General features: G+C 42.3%; 1 protein-coding gene across 6 annotated transcripts in view; it reads left to right on the plus strand.

The window, feature by feature from the left end:
• The window catches only part of EIF2AK4 (eukaryotic translation initiation factor 2 alpha kinase 4), a 102787-nt gene that overhangs the window by 36661 nt on the left and 43668 nt on the right, over window positions 1-22458 (plus strand). For all 6 annotated transcript variants that reach the window (XR_012022959.1, XM_072809693.1, XM_072809691.1 and 3 more), the window contains 9 exons: window positions 1524-2059; window positions 7487-7593; window positions 8219-8376; window positions 11888-12339; window positions 13239-13302; window positions 15329-15412; window positions 17373-17495; window positions 19524-19628; window positions 21487-21541. Coding sequence is in view for 5 of the 6 variants with exons in the window: in XM_072809693.1 (XP_072665794.1) it covers window positions 1524-2059; window positions 7487-7593; window positions 8219-8376; window positions 11888-12339; window positions 13239-13302; window positions 15329-15412; window positions 17373-17495; window positions 19524-19628; window positions 21487-21541 (1684 nt within the window). In the remaining variant the exon portion in view is untranslated. The remainder of the gene's footprint in view (window positions 1-1523; window positions 2060-7486; window positions 7594-8218; window positions 8377-11887; window positions 12340-13238; window positions 13303-15328; window positions 15413-17372; window positions 17496-19523; window positions 19629-21486; window positions 21542-22458) is intronic.

A 22458-nucleotide genomic window follows, 5' to 3' on the forward strand; every position in this document is an offset into this window, starting at 1 on the left:
TGCTTCTCCCTCTGCCTATGTCTCTGCCTCTCTCTGTGTCTCTCATGAATAAATAAATAAAATTTAAAAAGGGAGGGGTAGTGACCATATGAGCAATTTGTGGGGTTTTTTCTTTTGTGTTAGTACTTATTTTAAATGGTTGACATTGATTCTTTATGAACAGGAAAGACTTTCTTTCTTTCTTTCTTTCTTTCTTTCTTTCTTTCTTTCTTTTTTTCTTTCTTTCTTTCTTTCTTTCTTTTTTAAGACTTTTAAATTATTTTTAAGTAATCCCTACACCCACCATGGGGCTTGAACCCACAATCTGAGATCAAGAGTCGCACACTGCACCGACTGAGCCAGCCAGTCACACTAATCAGGAAAGGTTTGTGAAAAAAATTAGTTTTTTTTTTTTAAGATTTTATTTATTTATTCATGAGAGACACAGAGAAAGAGAGAGAGAGACAGAGACACAGGCAGAGGGAGAAGCAGGCTCCACGCAGGGAGCCCGACATGGGACTTGATCATGGGTCTCCAGGATCATGCCCTGGGCTGAAGGCAGCATTAAACCACTGAGCCACCTGGGCTGCCTTCTTTTTTTTTTTTTTTTTTTTTCAAGATTTATTTATTTATTCATGAGAGACACACAGAGAGAGGCAGAGACATAGGCAGAGGGAGAGGCAGGCTCCGTGTGGGTAGCCCAATGCAGGACTCGATCCCAGGACCCTAGGATCATGACCTGAGCAAAAGGCAGATGCTCAACCACTGAGCCACTCAGTTGTCCCTCTTTTTTTCCCCCCTGCTGGCCTTATGGCAAAAGAAATTGCTTTTAAAAGCTGTTCATCTGAGCACCTGGGTTAAGTGTCTGACTCTAAACTCTGGTCTTGATCTCAGAGTCTTGTCTCCACGTTGGGCATGGAGCCTATTTAAAAATGAGAGAGGGCAGCCCCGGTGGCTCAGCGGTTTAGCGCCACCTTCAGTCCGGGGTGTGATCCTGGGGGCCCGGGATTGAGTCCTACGTCAGGCTCCCTGCATGGAGCCTGCTTCTCCCTCTGCCTGTGTCTCTGCCTCTCTCTCTCTCTGTCTCTGTCTCTCTCCCCGCCTCCCTGTGTCCCTCACGAATAAATAAATAAAATCTTTTTTTTTAATTTTAAAAATTAAAAAATAAAAGAGAAGAGCGATTAATTTGGGGGGCTTAGTTGGTTAAACATCCTGGCTTTTGATCTCGGCTCAGGTCTAGATCTCAGGGTCATGAGTTCCAAGCCCTATGTTGGGCTCCACCCTGGTTGTGGTGCCTACTTTCAAAAAAACAAGTTGCTTGCGTATTTGTACATTAGATTTTGAGGTCACAGAAGTTGAGAATTAAATTGCTTTCATCTTTATAAAGTGTTAGGTTGGCCTTACAATTTCGGGGAGGATACAGTTCAGAAAATATCCCATCTCCTTTGAGAGTACATTTTCTATTAAATATTTAACTTGTAAAGTGAAACACCAGTTAATGCTGATCAATACAATATTATCTTAGTGGTGTTTTTCCTTACCAGATTCAAGGGGCAGAAACGGAATTCAACTCACTGGTAAAATTGAGCCATCCAAATGTAGTACGCTACTTTGCAATGAATCTCAAAGAGCAAGATGACTCCATCATGGTGGACATTTTATTGGAGCACATTAATGGGGTCTCCCTCTCTGCACATCTGAGCCACTCAGGCCCCATCCCTGTGTATCAACTCCGCAAGTACACAGCTCAGCTCTTGTCTGGCCTCGATTATTTGCACAGCAATGACGTGGTGCACAAGGTTCTGAATGCATCAAATGTCTTGGTGGATGCAGAGGGCAATGTCAAGATTACGGACTACAGCATTTCAAAGCGCCTAGCAGACATTTGCAAGGAGGATGTGTTTGAGCAGAGCCGAGTTAGTTTTAGTGACAGTGCCCTACCTTATAAAACGGGGAAGAAAGGGGATGTTTGGTGTCTTGGCCTTCTGCTGCTCTTCCTCAGCCAAGGACAAGAATGCGGAGAGTACCCTGTGACCATCCCTAGCGACTTACCAGCTGACTTCCAAGATTTTCTAAAGAAGTGAGTATCATTGAGAGTCTCTCTAATTGCTCTTTACTCCTGACCTTTTTAAAGATTTTATTTATTTGGGGGCGGGAGGGAATGAGCAGGGGAAGGGGCAGAGGGACAAACAGACTCCCCACTGAGCGCAGAGCCCACAATAGGGCTCTAACCCAGGCCCTCAGGATCCTGACCTGGGGTCCTGACCTGAGCCGAAGGCAGCCGCTTAACCGACTGAGCCCCCCAGGCGCCCCTCGTCCTGAACTTGTGATTGTGCTTGAATTTGCTCAGCATCTATGTGATATGTTTAAGCTGAAAAGTGAGGAACAGGATCGGAGTAAACATTCTTTGTTCTCCCAGCCCCTTTCCCAGCCACGTAGCTTGTTTTCTTGCTTAACATTTTCATTCCCTTACCTTGAATGTTGCCCTCCATTCACTAAGGCTTTAGGAAGATTTTCAAACTGCTTTTGAAGAGTGCCTAGTATATCCAGGAAGTTAACAGGGATTGCTCCAGGGACAGATGCCCAGGTATTCCACATGGAAGTTGCTCACTATATCCCTTAGCTGCTGGCTCCTAAGGGGTTGAAGACAAGGCCCCCTATCTAGAAAACAGCGTGAGGAACATCACAGTTCTGTGCCTTGTTCTTCGTAACCGTTCTTCATGAGCAGGGTCTCATTCAGCCAGGTCATTGAATGCAGTGACTTCCTCACACTGGCCATAGGATTTTCAACACTGGTAAATTCCAGGTATACATTTCCCTGCAGAGCCAAGTCCAGCTGCTTTGAGAGAGTTATTTATTGAAAGGTCCACCTAGGGCCTAATATGTTTATTCAGGTCCTTCCCTTCGGTGCTTTGCAGCTTAGCCCCTTCCTCACTGCTCTGTCCAAGCCAGACCTGGGTTCTCTTGGTTTCTCTGTCAAACAAAAAATAAGATCCCTTCAGAGTGGGTTTTTTCAGACACTTCCCTGGTCCAACCTTCCTGTGGAAGTTGAGCTGGACTGGTTTCTTTCCCTTTCTGCCGCTCTGTCTTTTCTCTCTCTTTCCCAGCCATTCACTTTTATCCACTCACTACTGTTCCCATCTGTCTCAATTGCCATTTGACCCAAGCTGTATCGTTACTTGTTACTTACTCATTACCTATTACAAAGATGAAAGTAGCTGCCCTTCTGTTTAAGATCGTTTCTGTGTACTGTAAAACAGAAGCAGACATGATGTTACGGAAAGAGGCCAGCTTTGATTCTTTATACTGTATTTCCTCCTGAAAGTATATAAATCATCTTAAGATTTCCGAAGGAACCTTTTGCAACTTCTCTTAAATGCAATAGAACTTTAAAAATATATATTTAAATGCACCCGGGGGATGACATAGGCTAAAATGACCTCAGTGGAAATATGGCGCTAGGACCCCTGATAGACAATGTCACCTTTTGCTTTCAGCCCTTCTTCACGGGTCAAGGGTGATTTAGCAAATTGCATTATGTATTAAAAAAACAACAACACAGGAAGGTTTAAGTGCGCGGTGTCTCTCACATTTTATAGCAAGATGACAGACTCAGAACTTTCCTAGTTTTCTCCTTAGAGAATCACTCACTCCTGTTGGTTTCGAACTTTAGATCAGCACTACTTCTTACTCTGTTTAACATGGTTGTCCTTTAGTTTTTTTTTGTTTTTTTTTGTATATTCCTCTCTCATCCTAGACTGGTTTGATGGGCTTGGTGAAGGAGGAGCTGCCCTGTACTGTCCTTTACTGTTCAGCCCCAGTTAAACAAAGAAAAAAAAAATCATTCACCAACAACACTAGCATGGCAACATTTATTTCATTTGTAGTTGTCTTTTGATTTCTTGGTGAATATCCTCTGGAGGAAGATTTTGCTCTGTATCAATCGCCGTGATAGGAAAGAGCCCTGACTGGAGCCAGACAGTTGGAATTACACGAGATCGGATGCGTTTAGGGTGGTATGGCCGTAGCCTGGACAGCTGGATTTAGATCCTACCTTTACCCCTTCCTGGCTGAGTACTTAAACTCTCTACCCTATGGTTTGTCCCTGTTAAAATGGATCATTTTAATTTAATACTTTTTTTTTTTAGATTTTATTTATTTATTCATGAGAGACACAGAGAGGCAGAGACAGGCAGAGGGAGAAGCAGGCTTCCCGCAGGGACCCCAATGCGGGACTCGATCCTGGGACTCCGGGATCATATCCTGTACCAAAGGCAGACGCCCAACCGCTGAGCCACCCAGGCGTCCCTAATTTAATACTTTAATTTTAATTTAGTAATTTAATATTAATAGCACTGCCTACATCCCAAGGTGGCTGTGAGGATAAGATGAGCTCACACACACCTGTAGAGTGGCCTTGCTGAGACAACGTTATCAACTCCGTCCTCAGTAGAGAGGACAGTGAATCTAACAGGGTGACTTTCCAGGCATTTCATCCTTTTTCAGAGATGAACCTAGTATTTGCCTGTGCTACTTAGAGCTACTATGATGCCAAAATGTTTGGCTCAGAAAATTTCATCTTTTTAACTGAGAATCCTGGTGGCTATAAAATCTCTTAAAGTTACAATTCATTCTAGGTAGGCTTTAAAATTTTCTTGATTACTGTCATAGTTGAGTTACAGGTGACAAGGGACTTGAGAAACCCAACAGGATGTGTCTAGGAATGTTCACTGTAGCAGTTTTTTGTACAAATGAAAAATTGGAAATAATCTAAATGTGCAACAGTAGAAGAATGTGTGTATCATGTGAATAAATTCTGGGAAGCTCAAAAAAGATCTTATTATAGTACTGGCTTGGAAGAAAGATCTCTAAGACATATGGTGTAATATTATGATTTATAATAAGAAAGATATATTTGGTCTTCATCCCTGTTGCAAGCAGGGAGCTCTTAAAACCATTGGAATTTTCTAAGCAGTAAGGTGTCTCTTCTTCTGTTAATGAGGTAAATTTTGGAACTGGCCTAAGGATCCGCTCTGAGAATCTAGGCTGGTAGCCCAGGGAACTGACCTGACAACCAACCATTGACTAGAGGTGTTGAGCTTCCTGATCTGTGGGGTGAACAGAAGGGCTAGACATTGAATCGATCACCAGTGGCCAATGATTGAATCAGTCGTGTGTGTGTGTAGTGAAGCCTCCATAAAGACTCCAAAAGGAGGGACACCTGGGAGGCTCAGTGGTTGAGTGGCTGCCTTCAGCTCAGGTTGTAATCCTGGGGTCCTCGGATCAAGTCCCACATCAGGCTCCCTGCAGGGAATCTGCTTCTCCCTCTGCCCGTGTCTCTGCTTCTCCCTCTGTGTCTGTCATGAATAAATAAATCTTTTTAAAAAAATCCAAAAGCATGGGGCTTGGAGAGCTTGCAGGTTGGTGAACACATGAAGGTGCTGGGAGGGAGCCTTGGGCCGGCATGGAAGCTCTGTGCTTTTTTTTTTTTTAAGATTTATTTATTTATTCATTCAGAGAGAGCAAAGAGAGAGGCAGAGACACAGGCAGAGGGAGAAGCAGGCTCCATGCAGGGAGCCCGATGCGGGACTCGATCCTGGGTCTCCAGGATCACACCCCGGGCTACAGGCGGCGCTAAACCGCTGCGCCACCGGGGCTGCCCAGCTCTGTGCTTTCTCCACACACCTCGCCCTATGCATTTCCTCTGTCTGGCTGTTCCTGAGTTATATCCTTTCATAAGAAACTGGTAATCCAGTAAATAAAATGTTTCTCAGTTCTGTGAAGCACTATAGCAGACTGATTGAATCCAAGGAGGGGGTTGTTGAGATCTCTGATCTGTAGCTGGATGGTTGAAAGCACAGGTTGCCACTGGCATCTACAAAGGATTGGGGGCAGTCTTAAAGGAATGAGCCTTCAACCTGTGAGATCTGATGCTATCTCTGGGTGGATAATGTCAGAAATGAGTCGAATTATGATACCCAACTGGCGTTAGAGAATTGCTTGGTGGCTCCCCAACCCCCCCAACAGGGGAATTGGGTACAAAACGTTTTCCATGGTCAAATGAAAAAAGCAAGTTGAGAATAATATAGGATGATGTCATTAAAAAAAACAACATCCACAAAACAAAACTATATGTTATGTATTATTGTGTTAAATGCATAGAAAAAAGCCTGGAATGACAGACACTGAAGGGGAGTAGAGGAATTGGAGAGAGATGGGATTTTGGTCAAAGACTATCATAATCAGCAATGTTTTAATATTTGCATGGAGAAGATAAGCTTTTTTACTGATATAATTAAAATTAATCTTGGGCAGCCCGGGTGGCTCAGCAGTTTAGCGCTGCCTTCTGCCCAGGACGTGATCCTGGAGACCTGGGATCGAGTCACACATCGGGCTCCCTGCATGGAGCCTGCTGCTCCCTCTGCCTGTCTCTCTCTCGCTCGCTCTCTGTCTCTGTGTCTCTCATGAATAAATTAAATAAAATCTTTAAAAAAAAATTTAGATTAATCTTAAATTCAGAGGAAAAAAAACAGTGTCTTAGGCAAATGCTTTTATTGTGGTCTTGTCCATTTCAAAGTATGGAATTAAGAGTGCTTTGCATTTTGCGCTGACATAAAAAAATAAGATGCTACCTGTTAAGGAAGTTACTGCCGCCACTACATAGCTACAGGTGATATAGAATTCACAATGATGGTTGGTTCGTTTAAATATTGTTGAGAATAGGGTCAAGTGCTCCCAAGTGGTGCTCCTTGAGTCATTGTAATTAAAGCAAACAGATTAGTTAAAACAGTTGTTCTCAGACTTTATCATATTGAATTGAAATCACCTGGACAGCTTGATAAAGTGCAGATTACTGCCCAAACCACCAGAGCTGCTGGTCTACTAGGACAAGGTTGGAATAGAATTTGTAACAAATTCCCAGATAATACTGGTACTGATGCCACCCCATCTTTAGAACCCACTGGGTTAAAGGTGCGGTTTGTCTTCATTAAAAGACAAAAAATTATTTCTTAGACTATCAAACAATGTTCAAGGAATGAGAATTAAAAGAAAATACATGATAAAATGTGGGACTTTTTAAAAGTAGTCCTGAACCATTACCATGTTACTTCTTAGCAGGAACAGGCTCCGTCCAAAGTTTATCCTATTGGGCCCCAACCCTGCACCAGCTATCACGTTTGCTCTTCTTTTGGAAAGCTTTGTTTTTCACTGGTCCCTGGAGAGGTCTAGGTTAGAACTGAAGTATTTAGGAGGAATGATAACTTGTGGTATCTTGTAAAAAAAAATTGTTCCATGAGGTAAGTCTTGCTGCCTCTAGAGAATGTCTATTTTTTGATTCCCCACTTACAGCCAGACTGATGATCAGCATGCATTCACTTATGAGTACATTTTGGTATCATGTGTATTTACATTATTTCTATAAATAAAAAAGAAAATAAACTGTTGGACTAACGAGTTTAGTGATTATTTTCTGTGTTGCTGAGATTCTTTCTGCCCTCTCACTGAGGTGTGTTTGCTTGGATGACAAGGAAAGATGGAGTCCCCAGCAATTGTTGAAACACAGCTTTATCAATCCACAGCCGAAAATGTCTTTATTGGAACAGAGTCCTGACGGTAAGTCTGATACCACTCTTTTTTGAAACCCTGTTTGACATAAATTATTTTGAAAGGATGCAGAAACCCAAGACTGGAACGGCCTGCCTCCATCATTTATCTTTTGCATACCGAGCTGTACATAAATCCACTCATTGAATACATACTGTGCTTGTGCAACTGTTTTTGCTGTCCTGGTTTTTCCAGCCTCAACAGATCAAGTGTCCGTTGGGATAATCTCTCTCTCAGTGTTGGGTCCCCCTTCTTGTCCTGTTGCCATGTAACTAGATTTCCCTATTGCTGCTCAAGGAGCAGACTAAGGAATCAATGGGTAGTAACTGTGTTGATAGCAGAGCTGGGGATGGGTCAGGAGACCCGGGTTTGGGTTCTGGCTCTATCAAGAAGTCATTCCCTCACCGTGGGTCTCACTCAGCCCCGCCCATAACCTGGGCTAGTGTATATCCCACCTACTTGAAGGAGAACGAGGTGAAGAAAAGTGTTGAAGGGTCTGTGCCAGGTAAGAGGTACTTTTTACCTAACTACGGGTTGGGTCCCCTTCTTCCAGCCCTGGCTTTGTTGTTGGGTTTTGCATCTCTTCCTGTTTTTCTAATGCTTCGCTTCCCTCTCTCATTTTGTTTTAACTCAGATTCTGGAGGACAAGATTATGTTGAGACTGTTATTCCTAGTAAGCAGCTACCCAGTGCAGCATTCTTCAGTGAGACACAGAGACAGTTTTCCCGGTATTTCATTGAGTTTGAAGAATTACAGCTTCTCGGCAAAGGAGCCTTCGGAGCTGTCATCAAGGTGTGGTTACAGAGTTGTGCCCAGGCCCTCTAGAGTCCTTCACTGTTCCCTCGCCGCAGACTTAGGGAGTTCTTTTTTCAGAGTGGGGAGAGAAGTAAATATGACCATTTGAAACTATGATCATCATCACCTTTGCAGAATGAAAGGCTTTACCTAAAGTTACACTGGACACATTAAGAACTCATCATTTCCTCCTCCCTCCCTTGATGCAGTGCATTACCGTGAAAACCACATGATTATACCAGCGCTTCAAGTGGAGCCAAGACCTCTACATGACCATTTTTCTGTGCTTTGGCTCAGAAAGAAAATTGTCCTTTTTATCCCATTTGCTTTCAGAGGTGTTGTAGATAAAAGGGCTGTGAGGTTAGAGCTGAGGTGGGATTCACTGCGAAATGGCCCTAGATGGTCTCAGTGGCTTTTATTTCCCATCTGTTACTGAGAGATAAAATTTGTGGTGCATTATGAAGATGTGCTGTTGTTAGGTCTTCCCTTCTGCATTCTGGTCTATTTGGGTGAACTTAGGATTACCTGCCTCTTGAGGTAGAGATTTCAGCTGTTCTTATGTAATTTAAGTATTTTGACTTTAGGAGACCCAGGCTAATATTGTATTATTAAAGCCACATAAGACATGTTATCTTTCACAAAATAAAATGGCCCATCATCAAGAAGGTATATGCCTGTTTAGGATTCTGAGAGTGTTATTAGGAAGGGTTACCAGTATTATTGTAGAAGGCCTTTTACAACAACCCCCAAAACAAAAAGTTTTTCTGTGGTAATCAGGGACAGAAGGACAATCTTAAGTTTTCCAAAAGGAAGTTACAGGATCATGGAAAATTTTCAACTTTTAAAAAAAGAATATTTTATTTATTTATTCATGAGAAACACAGAGAGAGAGGCAGAGAGGAGAAGCAGGCTCCATGCAGGGAGCCCAACATGGGACTCGATCCCAGGTCTCCAGGATCAGGCCCTGGACTGAAGGCAGTGCTAAACCGCTGAGCCACCCGGGCTGCCCTCAACTTTCTTCATAAAGTATAGACATGATCGTTAGGTGGTTAAATAGACCTACTGTGGGCAAATACTTAATTGGGTAATCCCAGTGCTCTACAGGGGAATGGATGATTGATGTATATATTATTCCTTTAACTCACTGTAATTTTGATCAAGTCCTTTAACTTGTTTGTATTTTAGATTATTGAACGTGATACATTGTTAAACTCCATTTCCTTACTAGTACTAAAAAATGATGAGTAGAGGGTACCTACTTAGTAGAGGGTGGCTTAGTTGGTTAAGCATCTGCCTTTGACTTGGGTCATGATCTCAGGGTCCTGGTATAGCGCTCCTTTTGGGGCTCCATGCTCACTGGGGAGCTTATTTCTCCCTCTCCCCTGCTTGCTGCTCCCCCTGCTTTTGCTTTCTCTCTGTCAAGTAAATAAAATCTTTAAAACAAAAAAAAGATGAGTAGGCTCATGTAATTAAAACGTGTAGTAATTTAAGCCCCAAAGTTTTTCTGTGGCTTTTTCCATCTGAGGCCACAGCCCTCACACTTCATCACTTTCCAGGTTAGGGTAGGCCATTCTGTTCAGTGATTTGGCATTTCATGAGCAGCTGGCCCCATTTGGTCCAGGCATCTTTCCATTTTAATAAGTGAATCCCTGGGAGTTTGCAGTGTAGCAAGCTCCACACCCCACTCAGTGACTCAAGGCATTTGTGATGTCTTCCAAGTCTCAAGGTTGAAGACCATGCCAAGACTTTCCACTGTCTTCTACTCTATTAATGGTATGGCAATAAAAGAACACAGGGCTATAGCTTTTTGGGGCACATTCCATATTTCAGGTTGTGTGCCAGTTGGCTCACAAACCTTGTCTTTCAATTTTGTGACATTGTTACAAAGTAAGTATTATCCGCATTTTTCAGGTGAGGAAACTGACCTTCAGAGAAGTTACATAATTTGCATGAGGTTACATACATGTAGTAAGAGAGGAGACCATCATTCAGATTTGTATGTGTTCTACTCAAAAGCATGTTCCTTGCCACTATTTCCACACAAAAATAACCCGAAACTCAATTTTATAATACTCCTTTCTCATTTTAATCGAAACCTATGAGAATGATGCTTTATTTTGTATTTTGTAATCAACTAGTTTGTCCCTCTGCCCATGGCCAAGTTGTTGCCTTTCATCACCTCAGCTGACCTGCACATTGGGTCCAGAATGTTCTAGTGAACAAAATTTTGTAAAAGTTAACTTCAGTCAATCCAGTGGCATCCTGCGACTGCCCAAGAGAGAAAATGTCTCTATGCAGGAGTTGGAGACTTTGGAACTTTCTCATGTATTTTTGTTTTTATTTTATTGTGTTCTTAATTGCATTGTTCTAGTCTTAAAACATACTGTCAATCATACATAAATCTTAGTAACAAACAGTCTTAGTAACAAAATCAGTGGGCAGTAATTGTGTTGCTACCGGTTTTGTTTCACTGGGCCCTTGCTAAGTACCTTACTCACCTCACATATTTCATCCTTACAGTCAGTCACCTCTGAGGTGAGGGGGGTGGCGTACATGCCACTCATCTAGATGAGAAAAGTTTCAAAGAAGTTAAGTCATTTGTCCAAGTTTACGCTGTTTGGTAAGTCCAGAATTAGAATTTATTTTCGGATTAACATTTTTTTTTTAGTTTAATTTTGGTTTAGTGACCTTAGGTATTAAAAAAAAAAAAAAAAACTGTAGAGAAACTAAAATTGTGAAACCTTAGAGAAACAATCTGTAGAGAAACTAAAATTGTGAAACCTCTAAACCTGAGTTTAGAAAATAGTATTTGTTCTTAAAATTTTATTTATGTGAGAAAGAGAGACTGAGCATGAGCTGGCAGGACAGAGGGAGAAGGAGAGAATCTCAAGCAGACCCCACGCTGAGCATGGAGCCAGCACAGGGCTGGTTCTCACCACCCAGGTGTCCCCAAAATAATATTTTTAAATATTTTATTTATTCACAAGAGACGCAGAGAGAAACAGAGACTAGGCAGAGGGAGAAGCAGGCTCCTCACAGGGATCCTGATGTGGAACTCGATCCCTAAACTGGGATCACGCCCTGAGCCAAAGGGAGATGCCCAACCACTGAGCCACCCAGGCATCCCCAAAATAATTTTTATTTATTTTTTATTTTTTAATTTTTTTAAATTTTTTTTATTTTTTTTTCCAAAATAATTTTTAAATGGGGTTAAAATAATAATTTCTTAGAAATGAGATGACATGTGATAGTGGAAAAGCAGAAATGTAATTGTCAGTGAAATTAATGATTCAAATGCAGGTCATGTTTTCACCACGTCTCTTATTAAGCTAAATATACACGTAGTTTCAAGACTTCGTTCAGCTTAAGAGGTTGAAATATGTGGCACTCTACTGTAGCTGTTGGTTCTCATCCAGAACTCTGGGCTCCCCTTGGGAGGACATGGGGTCACAGAGTGGATGCGTGGCTGAGTGGCACCAGTTTCCCTCCTCTCCCTTCCCCGTGGCAGGTGCAGAACAAGCTGGATGGCTGCTGCTACGCGGTGAAGCGCATCCCCATCAATCCGGCCAGTAGGCATTTCCGCAGGATCAAGGGCGAGGTGACGCTGCTGTCGCGCCTGCACCACGAGAACATAGTGCGCTACTATAACGCCTGGATAGAGAGATACGAGCGGCCCGTGGGCCCGGGGATGCTGCCGCAGGACTCGGACTCATGGCCCCAGGCACCGGATGGGCGAGCTTTGTCCCAGCCGTCCCCAGGCAACGACAGCCCCGACGGCGACGGTGCCGGTAGCGTGGAGGCCGCTGCGCCACCGCCCATCCTCAGCTCGGTGGAGTGGAGCACATCTGGCGAGCGTTCGGCCAGCGCCCGCTTCCCCTCCGCCCGCCCAGGCTCCAGCAGCGAGGAGGACGACGACGACGACGACGACGAGCACGAGGGCGTCTTCTCCCAGCCCTTCCTGTAAGAGCGTCGGAGGGGGCACTGGGCCCATGCCCCGGAGAGGGGGTTCCTTGGGAGAGCCAGGCTGCCACTGTGTTGGCAAAGAGAAATGGGAGTTCAGAAAGTAACCCTATTGAGACCGGAGGTGTCAATTCCCTGTAGTCTTCAAAAGATCTCCAGAATCCAGCCCCGAAGAAAGGAAAAATAGAAATTCCTTTCCAGGGATCCCTGAGTGGCGCAGCGGTTTGGCGCCTGCCTTTGGCCCAGGGCGCGATCCTCGAGACCCGGGATCAAATCCCACATCGGGCTCCTGGTGCATGGAGCCTGCCTCTCCCTCTGCCTATGTCTCTGCCTCTCTCTCTCTCTATGACTATCATAAGTAAATAAAATTAAAAAAAAAAAAGAAATTCCTTTCCAAACCTCACCTTAGTACCATTGAGAGAAAGTTTTTTAAAGAGTATTCTTTTTTGTTTTGTTTTTTAAGGATTTTATTTTTTATTCATGAGAGACAGAGAGAGGCAGAGACATAGGCAGAGGGAGAAGCAGGCTCCATGCAGGGAGCCCCATCCGGGACTCGATCCCTGGACTCCAGGATCACGCCCCAGGTCCAAGGCAGACACTCAACCCCTGAGCCACCCGGGCATCCGGGAATTTGATTTCTTTTCTTTTCTTTTCTTTTTTTCTTTTTCTTTTTTTTTTTTTTTTTTTAAGATTTTATTTATTTATTTATCCATGAGAGACACACAGAAAGAGAGGCAGAGGCAGAGGGAGAAGCAGGCTCCATGCAGGAAGCCCGATGTGGGACTCGATCCTGGGTCTCCAGGATCACGCCTGGGCTGAAGGCAGCCGCTTAACCACTGAGCCACCCAGGCATCCCGGGAATTTGATTTCTTTAGTATTTCTCTGTTTCTCTTTTTAAGACCTGCTTCAGATTCTGACAGTGATGTCATCTTTGAAGATGAGAACAGTAAGAGTCAGAATCAGGTAAGTAAATAGAAATTACACCATTTTATCATGGGTAGGCATGTAAGAAAACTAATGTTTGATGTTATAAACCTCAGATGGGATAGTAAAGCTTCACTCTGATATGCAAATCTGGAAACTGTCAATTTTAAAACATGATTGTTTAATTTTATGCTACACCTGTATTTATAGGCCTTAATTTGTCCACATAACCTAACATGCCTGCTTTTAGAAGAGAGGAGTAAATTGACATGCTGTTTTTTGTTTTATTTCTTGAAATAACCATTTAACAGAGGATTTGGAGAAACATTATGTGGCTGGGGATAGGCATTCAATTGAGTGATTGTAGAATTACAATCTATGTGACCAATTAATCTGGATTATTTATTCTTATAAACTGTCATCTAGAACAATGTTTTAACACTGAGCCATTATCTTGTAACAGGTTATGAAATCAGTTGAGGGCCACAACCAGCTTTATTTAAATTTTAGTGGTGTAGGGAAAGTGGAGAATGTGTATCACAATACAATCACAAGAAAGGTAAACAGGAAGGGTAAACTGTTGGTACAATGTGTCTCACATGAGTATATGAACTGGGTGTGATCTAAAATGCATTTCTTTGTATGGATGAAGGCTGGAAAAGTTGGAAAAACATTATTCCAGGTCTTGGATTCTGCTCAATTTGCTCTTCCCCTGCCTAGCCAGCAGAGCCCCTGAATGCTGGTGCGTGGCCCTGACCACTAGGACTCTCTGTTGTTGGTGCAAAGGAAACTTCTTTGGTAGGACGTTTAGTGCCAGAATTTCATTTCCAGGAATAAATATAGAATTATAAGCAGTTATACGAGTGTATTGGTTGTAGATAAGGAAAAGTCTACATATAGGCCCTGTTAGATAGGCAGTTAAATTGATTTGAAGGAGGTTTGAATGCATTCCCCCCCTTCCAGCATTTTTTAGAGATAACTACCTTTTTTCATTAGAAGCACTTTCAATCAATCAATAAATAAAATTTTTAAAAAGTACCTTCAAGTCGTCTTGGCTTAAATTTATAAATTGTAACCTGTACTTCTTTGAATCTAGCATTAGTTCTGCATTTAATTATTATGGGAGCACCAAATTTATAATCCTGGTTTTGCTCAGTTAAGGGCAACATCCCACGGGCATTCTATTGATGAGTAGAAACCTCCAAGAGATTAACGGTTTTCTACAGATGATCCCCAGGGTATGTAAATGATTCAAGAGTCCAGCTTGATTATTTGCAGAACAGAAGTGCCTTTGTTTTCTTTGATAAAGGAAAAATGTTGAAAAATGCTTCCACAAACTGTAAAGCAGAAACCATCTCATGCTGTTTCATGCTTTTTCCTCAGTTGGTGCTTTTCCCCTGGGTGGTATTGGCGAGGGGGAGTATTTCAATACATTTATTGGAAGAATAAAAGACCCCTTTAATAAAAGGGACATGGATTACAAAACTAGCTGTAGGGGAAGAATAGACTAGCCCTGTGGAGAAGGCAGTCTGCAGGATCAGTCACAGGCAGTGGCAGGTAGCATAGTCACAGGAAGTGGCAGGTAGCATAGCCCACAGTGTGCCTTTTGGTAGTTTCATATTTAAGATGTTTTGGCTAAAGATTGATCTCTCATCTTCTGTTTCTGAAGAAGGGCTTTCCATTAAATCTGAAACCTTAAAATATCAGCTTGTATACATTCTGCCATTCTCAGCCATAGAAAGATCTCTGTGGTGAGAATGAATCAACTAGACTTGGAATCTTTCTGTAGATCGCACAACTGTAATATCTATTTCCTATTTCCCGCATCATTATTATATAGTGACTTGCCTGTGAACTACAGAGTAGATTCTGGTAACAGCACAATTGCCTTTTAGATACTGGAAGCATCTGAAGGACAGAGGTAGCGTTCTGCTGAGGCCTCCCCTCTAAGGAAACTGGATGTCCATGTGTGGTGGAGGTGGGCACAAATGACTTGAGGATGGTGATGATCATGTTCCATTTCAGCTCCCATTTTTTTAGTTCTCACGTGTTCCTCTTGGATTAGGAAGAAGACTGCAATGGGAAGAACAGTTGCCATGAAAGTGAGCCATCGACAACCACTGAAGCTGTGCACTACCTGTATATCCAGGTGAGGCCCTGGCACGAGTGCATCTTGGCAACACAGCAGCTCCCAGTGGTTGCTGGTGGGTGTGCTTCTGAAGGCTAAAGCAAAACAGTGGGCGAAGGGAGCTCGCCGGCACTGCCAAAGATTAATTGACTGGAGAGGATTACAGCATAGAGGCCATTCCCCCTAGCCTTGAACCCGTGTTTTCTGTACTGTAGCAGGAGATGGCCTAGGGCTGTACCAGTTCTCATCCTAGATCCCCCAGTCACAGCTGTGTGAGCTCAGACAAGTTTCTCCCACATTCTGTGCCTATCTAGCTATCCCAGTGACATGTGAAGAATAAGAGAAATAACATCTTTAAGGTAATTAGAACCATATCTGAGTTCTGTAAACGCTATACTGTGCACATTACAGACATTCCACTTTGTCTACCAAGTTGCATCGGGACAGGTAAGTGCGATGCCTCTGCATCCTTGCATGTGCAGAAGAAATACCAACATAGCTTTAGGCAAAGTACCTGAAGTTGTCCTGGAACCTCTGGGTGACAGAAAGCATAGGCAAACCAGTTCCAATGGGGCTTTCCTGAAAGGAAGCCTGCTCATATGCCTGAGGGACAGAGTCCTGGACATGGTGAACTCTGCCCATAGGGGGAAGATCACAGACCATCGAGGAACACTCTGCTCCTCCCCTCAAGCGAATAAAGCCATGGGTGTCATTATTAGTATTTTCATCACATCATTAAGTGTGAGATGCAGTACTATGTGCCAGAAGTGAAGCCTCAGACAAGTATAGTGTTTCAATTCTTTTTTTCAAATTTTGTTTATTTATTTGAGAGAGCACGGAGCAGGGGGTACAGAGGGAGAGGGAGAAGCAGACTCGCCGCTGAGCAGGGAGCCCAATGTAGGGCTCCAGGATCATGACCTGAGCAGATCCAGGACCCCAGGATCATGACCTGAGCAGAAGGTAGACGCTTAACCGACTAAGCCACCCAGGTGCCCCAAGGATAGTGTTTCAAAAGAGATTAATTAGGCGGTTGTTTTCCTGCACTTAGAGCTAGTTTTAAGTAATGTCATAACCTTTGTGGTACAACTCGCATACATGATAAAGCATTTGTCCCCTAAACCCCTCACTGTGTATGGACTCCGTGGCATCAGTCTCTAGACAGTTAGGAATCAGAAGTACATAGGAGAGGTATGTCCAGAGGTGTGGTAGGATCACAGTCTGGGAGTCACAGGCCCTCGTGGGGACTGGAGGATGAGTCAGAATCTGTGGGTGGTTATGCAGAGCATGAGGGGATGTTCCTCTCTTTAAAAACAGCAAAACCCTTCTTCATGAGAAATGTCAATTCTGGCTCTGGTTTGAATAGGCCAGTTTCAAAATCAAATGCTACATGTTGATCTAAGATTTAAATGATACTGCATTGTTTTCTGATATATTAATATTTGAGAATCGGGTGAGAAAGAACTGTGTCCGGAATGTTTTGATATTTACAATATTTTGCTCTAGACTTGAAGGTCATTGTTGCTAATTCAAAGGACAAATGAGAAAGGCTAATGACATTGGAGTTTTAATTAGCCTTTCTTAGATAGTAGAATTTGGAAACAATCGTGTAAAACAAACTTTTACTCAATGCTGAGTTTTTTTCATTATACGAAAAGTAATGAAATTATTTATGACAGGGATTTTTAGACAAGTCTTATTTTTTAGTGAACAATAATAGGAAAAATTAAAATGGTTATGTTGGGGTGTTGAGATAATGCCTCTTTCCCCCCAATTTTTTAAAATACTGTTGGTTTCTTTTCTCCATTAAAAAAATGTAAGCCTTTCCTTTAACTACTTAAAATCCAGAGCACTTGTTTTAAAATGGAGGATCAAAAAAAATAAATAAAAAAAAAAAAAAATGGAGGATCACATTAATTGCCATTGTCCTCGTTAATTGAAACCCTATGCCTTCAAATGCTACCTGGTTTGTTCTTGTCCCCAGATGGAGTACTGTGAGAAGAGTACTTTGCGTGACACCATTGACCAGGGGCTATATCAAGATACCATCAGACTCTGGAGGCTTTTTCGAGAGATTCTGGATGGATTAGCTTATATCCATGAAAAAGTAAGCGTTATAACAGTTCATACCTGAAAACTGAATGTTTTTGTGAAACTTATGATAAAAAAAATACTGTGAGATTGGCAAAAAACAGAAACAGGGAAAATTATGGGTACGTTGAAATCTATTTTTATAGGTTAGACATGACAGAAGATTGTGTAAAGTATAAAAGAAGAATAGAAGTATCAAAGTTTAAAGAAAAATTGAAGGTTAGGACAGGGGTCAGCAAACTGTGGCCATGGTGTCAAATCTAAACTTTACCTGCTCTTATTCGACCCGTGAGGTAAGAATGGCCTTTACATTTTGTCTTGCTTTTTGAGTAGGCTCCACACCCAGTGTGGAGCCCAGTGCAGGGCTTGAACTCACAATCCTGAGGTCAAGACCTGAGCTGAGATCAAGAGTCAGATACTTAACCGACTGAACACCCAGGTGCCCAGCTTTTACATGTTTAAAGGATTGTAAAAAAAATCAAAAGATCAAAAAAAAAATCAAAAGATCATTTCATGACACATGAAAATTCTATGAAATTCAAATTTTAGTGTCCACAAATAAAGTTTTTTTGGAACAGGGCCATGCGTATTTATTTACATATCGCCTATTGCTGTGTTTGTGCCACAACCATGGGGTTGTGACAGAGAATGTATGGCCCATAAAGTATAAAATACTTACCTAGCCCTTTAGAAAAAGAGTTCTCAACCTCTGGGTTAAGCAGAAATATTGCAACACGCATAGAATGCAAGGATGATTCCTTGAGTTGTTTAGAATAAAGTGAGTGTGATTAATATAGGCCCAGTTATTTGATTCTAATTGGCCTAGTGCTGTCCTTCCTAGGAACATGGAGAAACTAGAAAGTCATCTAGCAAGGGTAGAGATGAGACTGAGAACCATAGCTCACTATCTAGTAGAGAATGTTATTTTAGAAAGCTAGAAATTGTCACGACACTGTAAATGCTAATGGACCTGGCTTCAGGATGAAGCACTGCTTACATTTTAAAAATGGGATTGTCTAATGGATTAGGCAGTGTAAACATGTTTTTTCCCCTTTGCCTCAATTTTCTTTAACCTTAAAATGTTTATACTGTACTATAGTTATACTAAAAAACCAGAACTGTGATTTACATATGTCTAATTTATAAATGATTTGATGGAGTGAGATTTGCAGGATCAGAAGTAAAAATGAATTCTAATCATGGCCATTAGAACTGTTACAGTGATATCACCCAGGGTCCTAGAACCATGCCCCGCGTGCTCTCTTCCTCTACATCTCATTTGCTCAGCATCTGCTAATCATCTGCTGGGTGTCTGATGCTGTGCTACACCTAGAAATGCTGCCAGGCACGAGGGTATAGCAAATCCCATTCTTGTTCTTTTTTGAAGGAGCCAAAATTTACCTTCATATAATAGTGAAGAGATCATATAGTAAGATGTTTTTATTACATTTTAATTATTTCCTACGTTTTATTACCTGAAACAGTGAACATCCTATGGATGCCAGTAGGTAGGAGAGAAAGCCAAGGTCACATAACAGCTAATAATTGAGCACTTACGTGTGTGCTGGGGATACAAGTTGAATTAGAATCACTGTCAAAGGCTTCATAGGTGAGTTGGCACTTGGAAGTGTTAGCACAGTTCAAATAAGTGGAGAAAACAAGAATTTTTGAGGCAGGGAAAATAATGTGAAGAGAAGAATAGAAGAAGGCATGGAAATAGTGTGTGTCTCCCCAGCCAGATATGCAGCAGGGTTTTGTGATACCACAGAGAGAGTTTGGGAACCTGGTGGGAGGGGGCTTTGGATGCCCCAGGCAACCAGTAGAATTTGACCTCATCCAGGACCACCACCAGGTAGACTGGGAGATGATGGCAAGGTCATGGCAGGACAGTTGGGAGACAGTGCAGAGACCAGACAGCCTGGACCAGTGTAGTCTGAGGGAGAGGACCTCAGCTGCTTCTCATCATTAGGTTGGCCTTTGAAATTAGGAAACAGGTAAACTATAAACTGTGCTTGGGAAACAGTTCTTTGCTCTCTTCCTTCAGGGAATGATTCACCGGGATTTGAAGCCTGTCAACATCTTTTTGGATTCTGATGACCATGTAAAAATAGGTGATTTTGGTTTAGCGACAGACCATCTTGCCTTCACTGTGAGTATATTTCAGATTAAACTGTGCCTGAAAAATGGACCTGTGTGCCTTTTTTATCCTGTCTTCGTGATTATGAGTTGATTGAACTCTGCTCTGTAATCCTCAGGAAATTCTGCAACTCTTAAGGGGCGAACTACAAATGATCCTCTAGGTTTTGAAAGGGTGAATACATTTTAGTGAGGATGTTCCATTTGGGAGACATAAAATTATTGGTTTGTGGATGATATATAGCAAAGGCATATAAGAGTTTATGAAATAATTTGGTAGTTTGGTCTACCATGCCAGGTACTAGGCTAGATGCCATACCTTTTAGGGGCTTTTAGTTAGTTTAAGGAAATAAAGCTCAAAAAACACATGGAACACCAGAAGAACCAGTCCTAGATATCATGTAATTCAGAAGGTATTTGTTCTTCACAGCATTATTGAGTAGTTGTTTAACATGCCAAGCTAAAATAATGTGAAGTGAGAGAAATAGTGCTATACACAAAAGGAAAGAGAAAATTTACATATAGTTATGAGGACCCAGAAAGGCAGTATAAAGAAAGGAGCATATCAGATGGCCTTAAAGGATGGGTGGGAGCACAGCAGGCTGAGATTGAGGGTAGACTAGGGTAGGGGGGCCCAGAGAGAGAACAGCATAAGCAAAGGCCTGGGCTGAACAGACATATCTGGAGGCCTGCATGTTGTCTGGTTGGTTAAAACTATGAAGCATTAGGGGAGCAGTAAAGATGTTGGAAAGTTGGGTAGTCTTGTGGGTGGCAAGGCCTTAAGTGCCAGGGAAAGCGTCTTATAAGCCGGAGTTATTAGGCACAAAATCTCTAGGACATGCAGTTAATTATAAGGGTGGTCAGAGATTTGGATCGATGTTAAGAATGATCATAGGGACAAAACTAGAAGGTGATGTTAAGAGTGAAAAGTGAGGAAATGGAAGGGGGCCAGTGACGGTGTGGTCCTGAGCAGAACAGCAGGGCATTTTGAAGAGTGAGTACTAAGACCAAGGAAGGGCCAGATGGTGGCAATCTTGATTCCCCAAACCGAATAATTTAACCTCCTATCTGGAGCTGTTAGTATAGTGAGTAGATAAAAGCGGAAGGCTGCTGAGGCCTCCTGACCAGGGCCAGAATCCTTTCCCTGCCATGTCCTTGTGACCTGCCCTTGGGCAGGTTAGTTAACCTCTCATTATGTCATCTCCTCGACCTGGCTCATGCTAAAACCTTGAGACTTGTTGACAGGATAAAATGAGAGTCCATAAAGCACCTGGAACAGCACATGCCGTTGAGAATGTTAGAGACGCTGTTGTGGATGGTGGTGCCTGTGATGGGATCCTGTGGAGTGACAGCGGGAGAATGGAGAAGGGTAGTGTGTGAGATGGTGCTGCCACACGGACAGCGGAGCAGGGCCAGCCACCTGGGAGGTCCTTGCCGTGACAGCAGGACAGAATTGGTGACTGGCCTCTAGGGAAGAGGAGTAGACACTGACCCACATAAGGGAACAACAGTGGGAAAGTTAGAAAAGTGGGCTTGTGGTTGTTGTCAGTATACCCTTAATCCTCCTCAGAAATAGATTTTGCTTTGGCATTTGCAAATGTGAAAATAAATTGGTTTCTCTTTGGGGGCTTTCTGCCTTAAAGAAGGAGTTCCTCAGTGACCTGCCCTCCTTCTCTGTCTTGATCTCAGGGGGTTTCCAGGGAGCCCTGCGTTAGCAGGCTAGGTCAACTAAAAATATATTACAGGGAAAGCATCAGTGTAGTTATTCTGCTTTCTGTGTGTGATTTTTCAGTCTTTATTTACTAACATTCCATTCCTGTGGAATAATAGAACATTTTAATAGTGATATTTGGCTGGCTTATATTTTTTAGGCTGATGGCAAGCAAGATGATACAGCAGATCACTTGATTAAATCAGACCCCTCAGGTAAATCCAGAAGACTGTATATTTAATTAGTGTATTGAAAAACAGAACACAAGATTTTCTTCCCTTATTCTCTCTCTCTCTCTCTCTCTTTCTCTTTTTACATGCAAAAGGCTGTGCAAATATAACATACCATCTGAGGAAATCAGATACATATATACCCATGAAACTATCACTTCGATCTATGTTTTTTGCTTTGTTTTGTTTTAAAAATTGTATTTATTCATGAGAGACACAGAGAGAAAGACAGAGACACAGGCAGAGGGATCACACTCTGACGAAGGCAGATGCTCAACCACTGAGCCTCCCAGGTGTCCCTCACCTTGATCTATGTTATAAACATATCCATAACTCCAAGTTTCTTCCTGCCCTCTTAATTACTATTACTTAATTTTGTGGTAAGAACACTCAACATAAGATCTGCTCTCTTAGGAAAATTTTAATGTGCCATCCAGTAAAAAATTTCATACCTGAAACCTGTTTTTCATCTGTAAAGATTTTATTCTAAATCAGATTACAAAAAAAAAAAAAAATCAGATTACAATCACTGATTAACAAAATCATGAAAATGCTTCCCCCCTCCTTCTTCACTATATTAATTGTTCCTCGAAACGCCAAGAAATTAGAACTTCAGTTAGAATAATTGGCTCCCATGGATAGACAGTTACATTTGGACCCCATGTGGTAATGTGAGGTTACCTCATGATCTGGGATGTCTGGGGTCTTCTATCTGCACCGCCCCTCTGGAACAGCAAAGACCTCCTGTGTGGAATAGTCTGTGGCCATTCATGACTTCCGGGTAATCCCTCTGAAATGAAGGCTGCTGCTTCCTCCAAATGCAGTGAACAGTTAACAGATCATGCCTCACTCTTAAGAAACCTCCCCCCCCCACCAACTTTTTCTTTTAAATAAATAAACAT

This window comes from Canis lupus, chromosome 32 (genome assembly GCF_048164855.1).
Source record: "Canis lupus baileyi chromosome 32, mCanLup2.hap1, whole genome shotgun sequence".
Classification (NCBI taxonomy): Eukaryota; Metazoa; Chordata; class Mammalia; order Carnivora; family Canidae; genus Canis; species Canis lupus.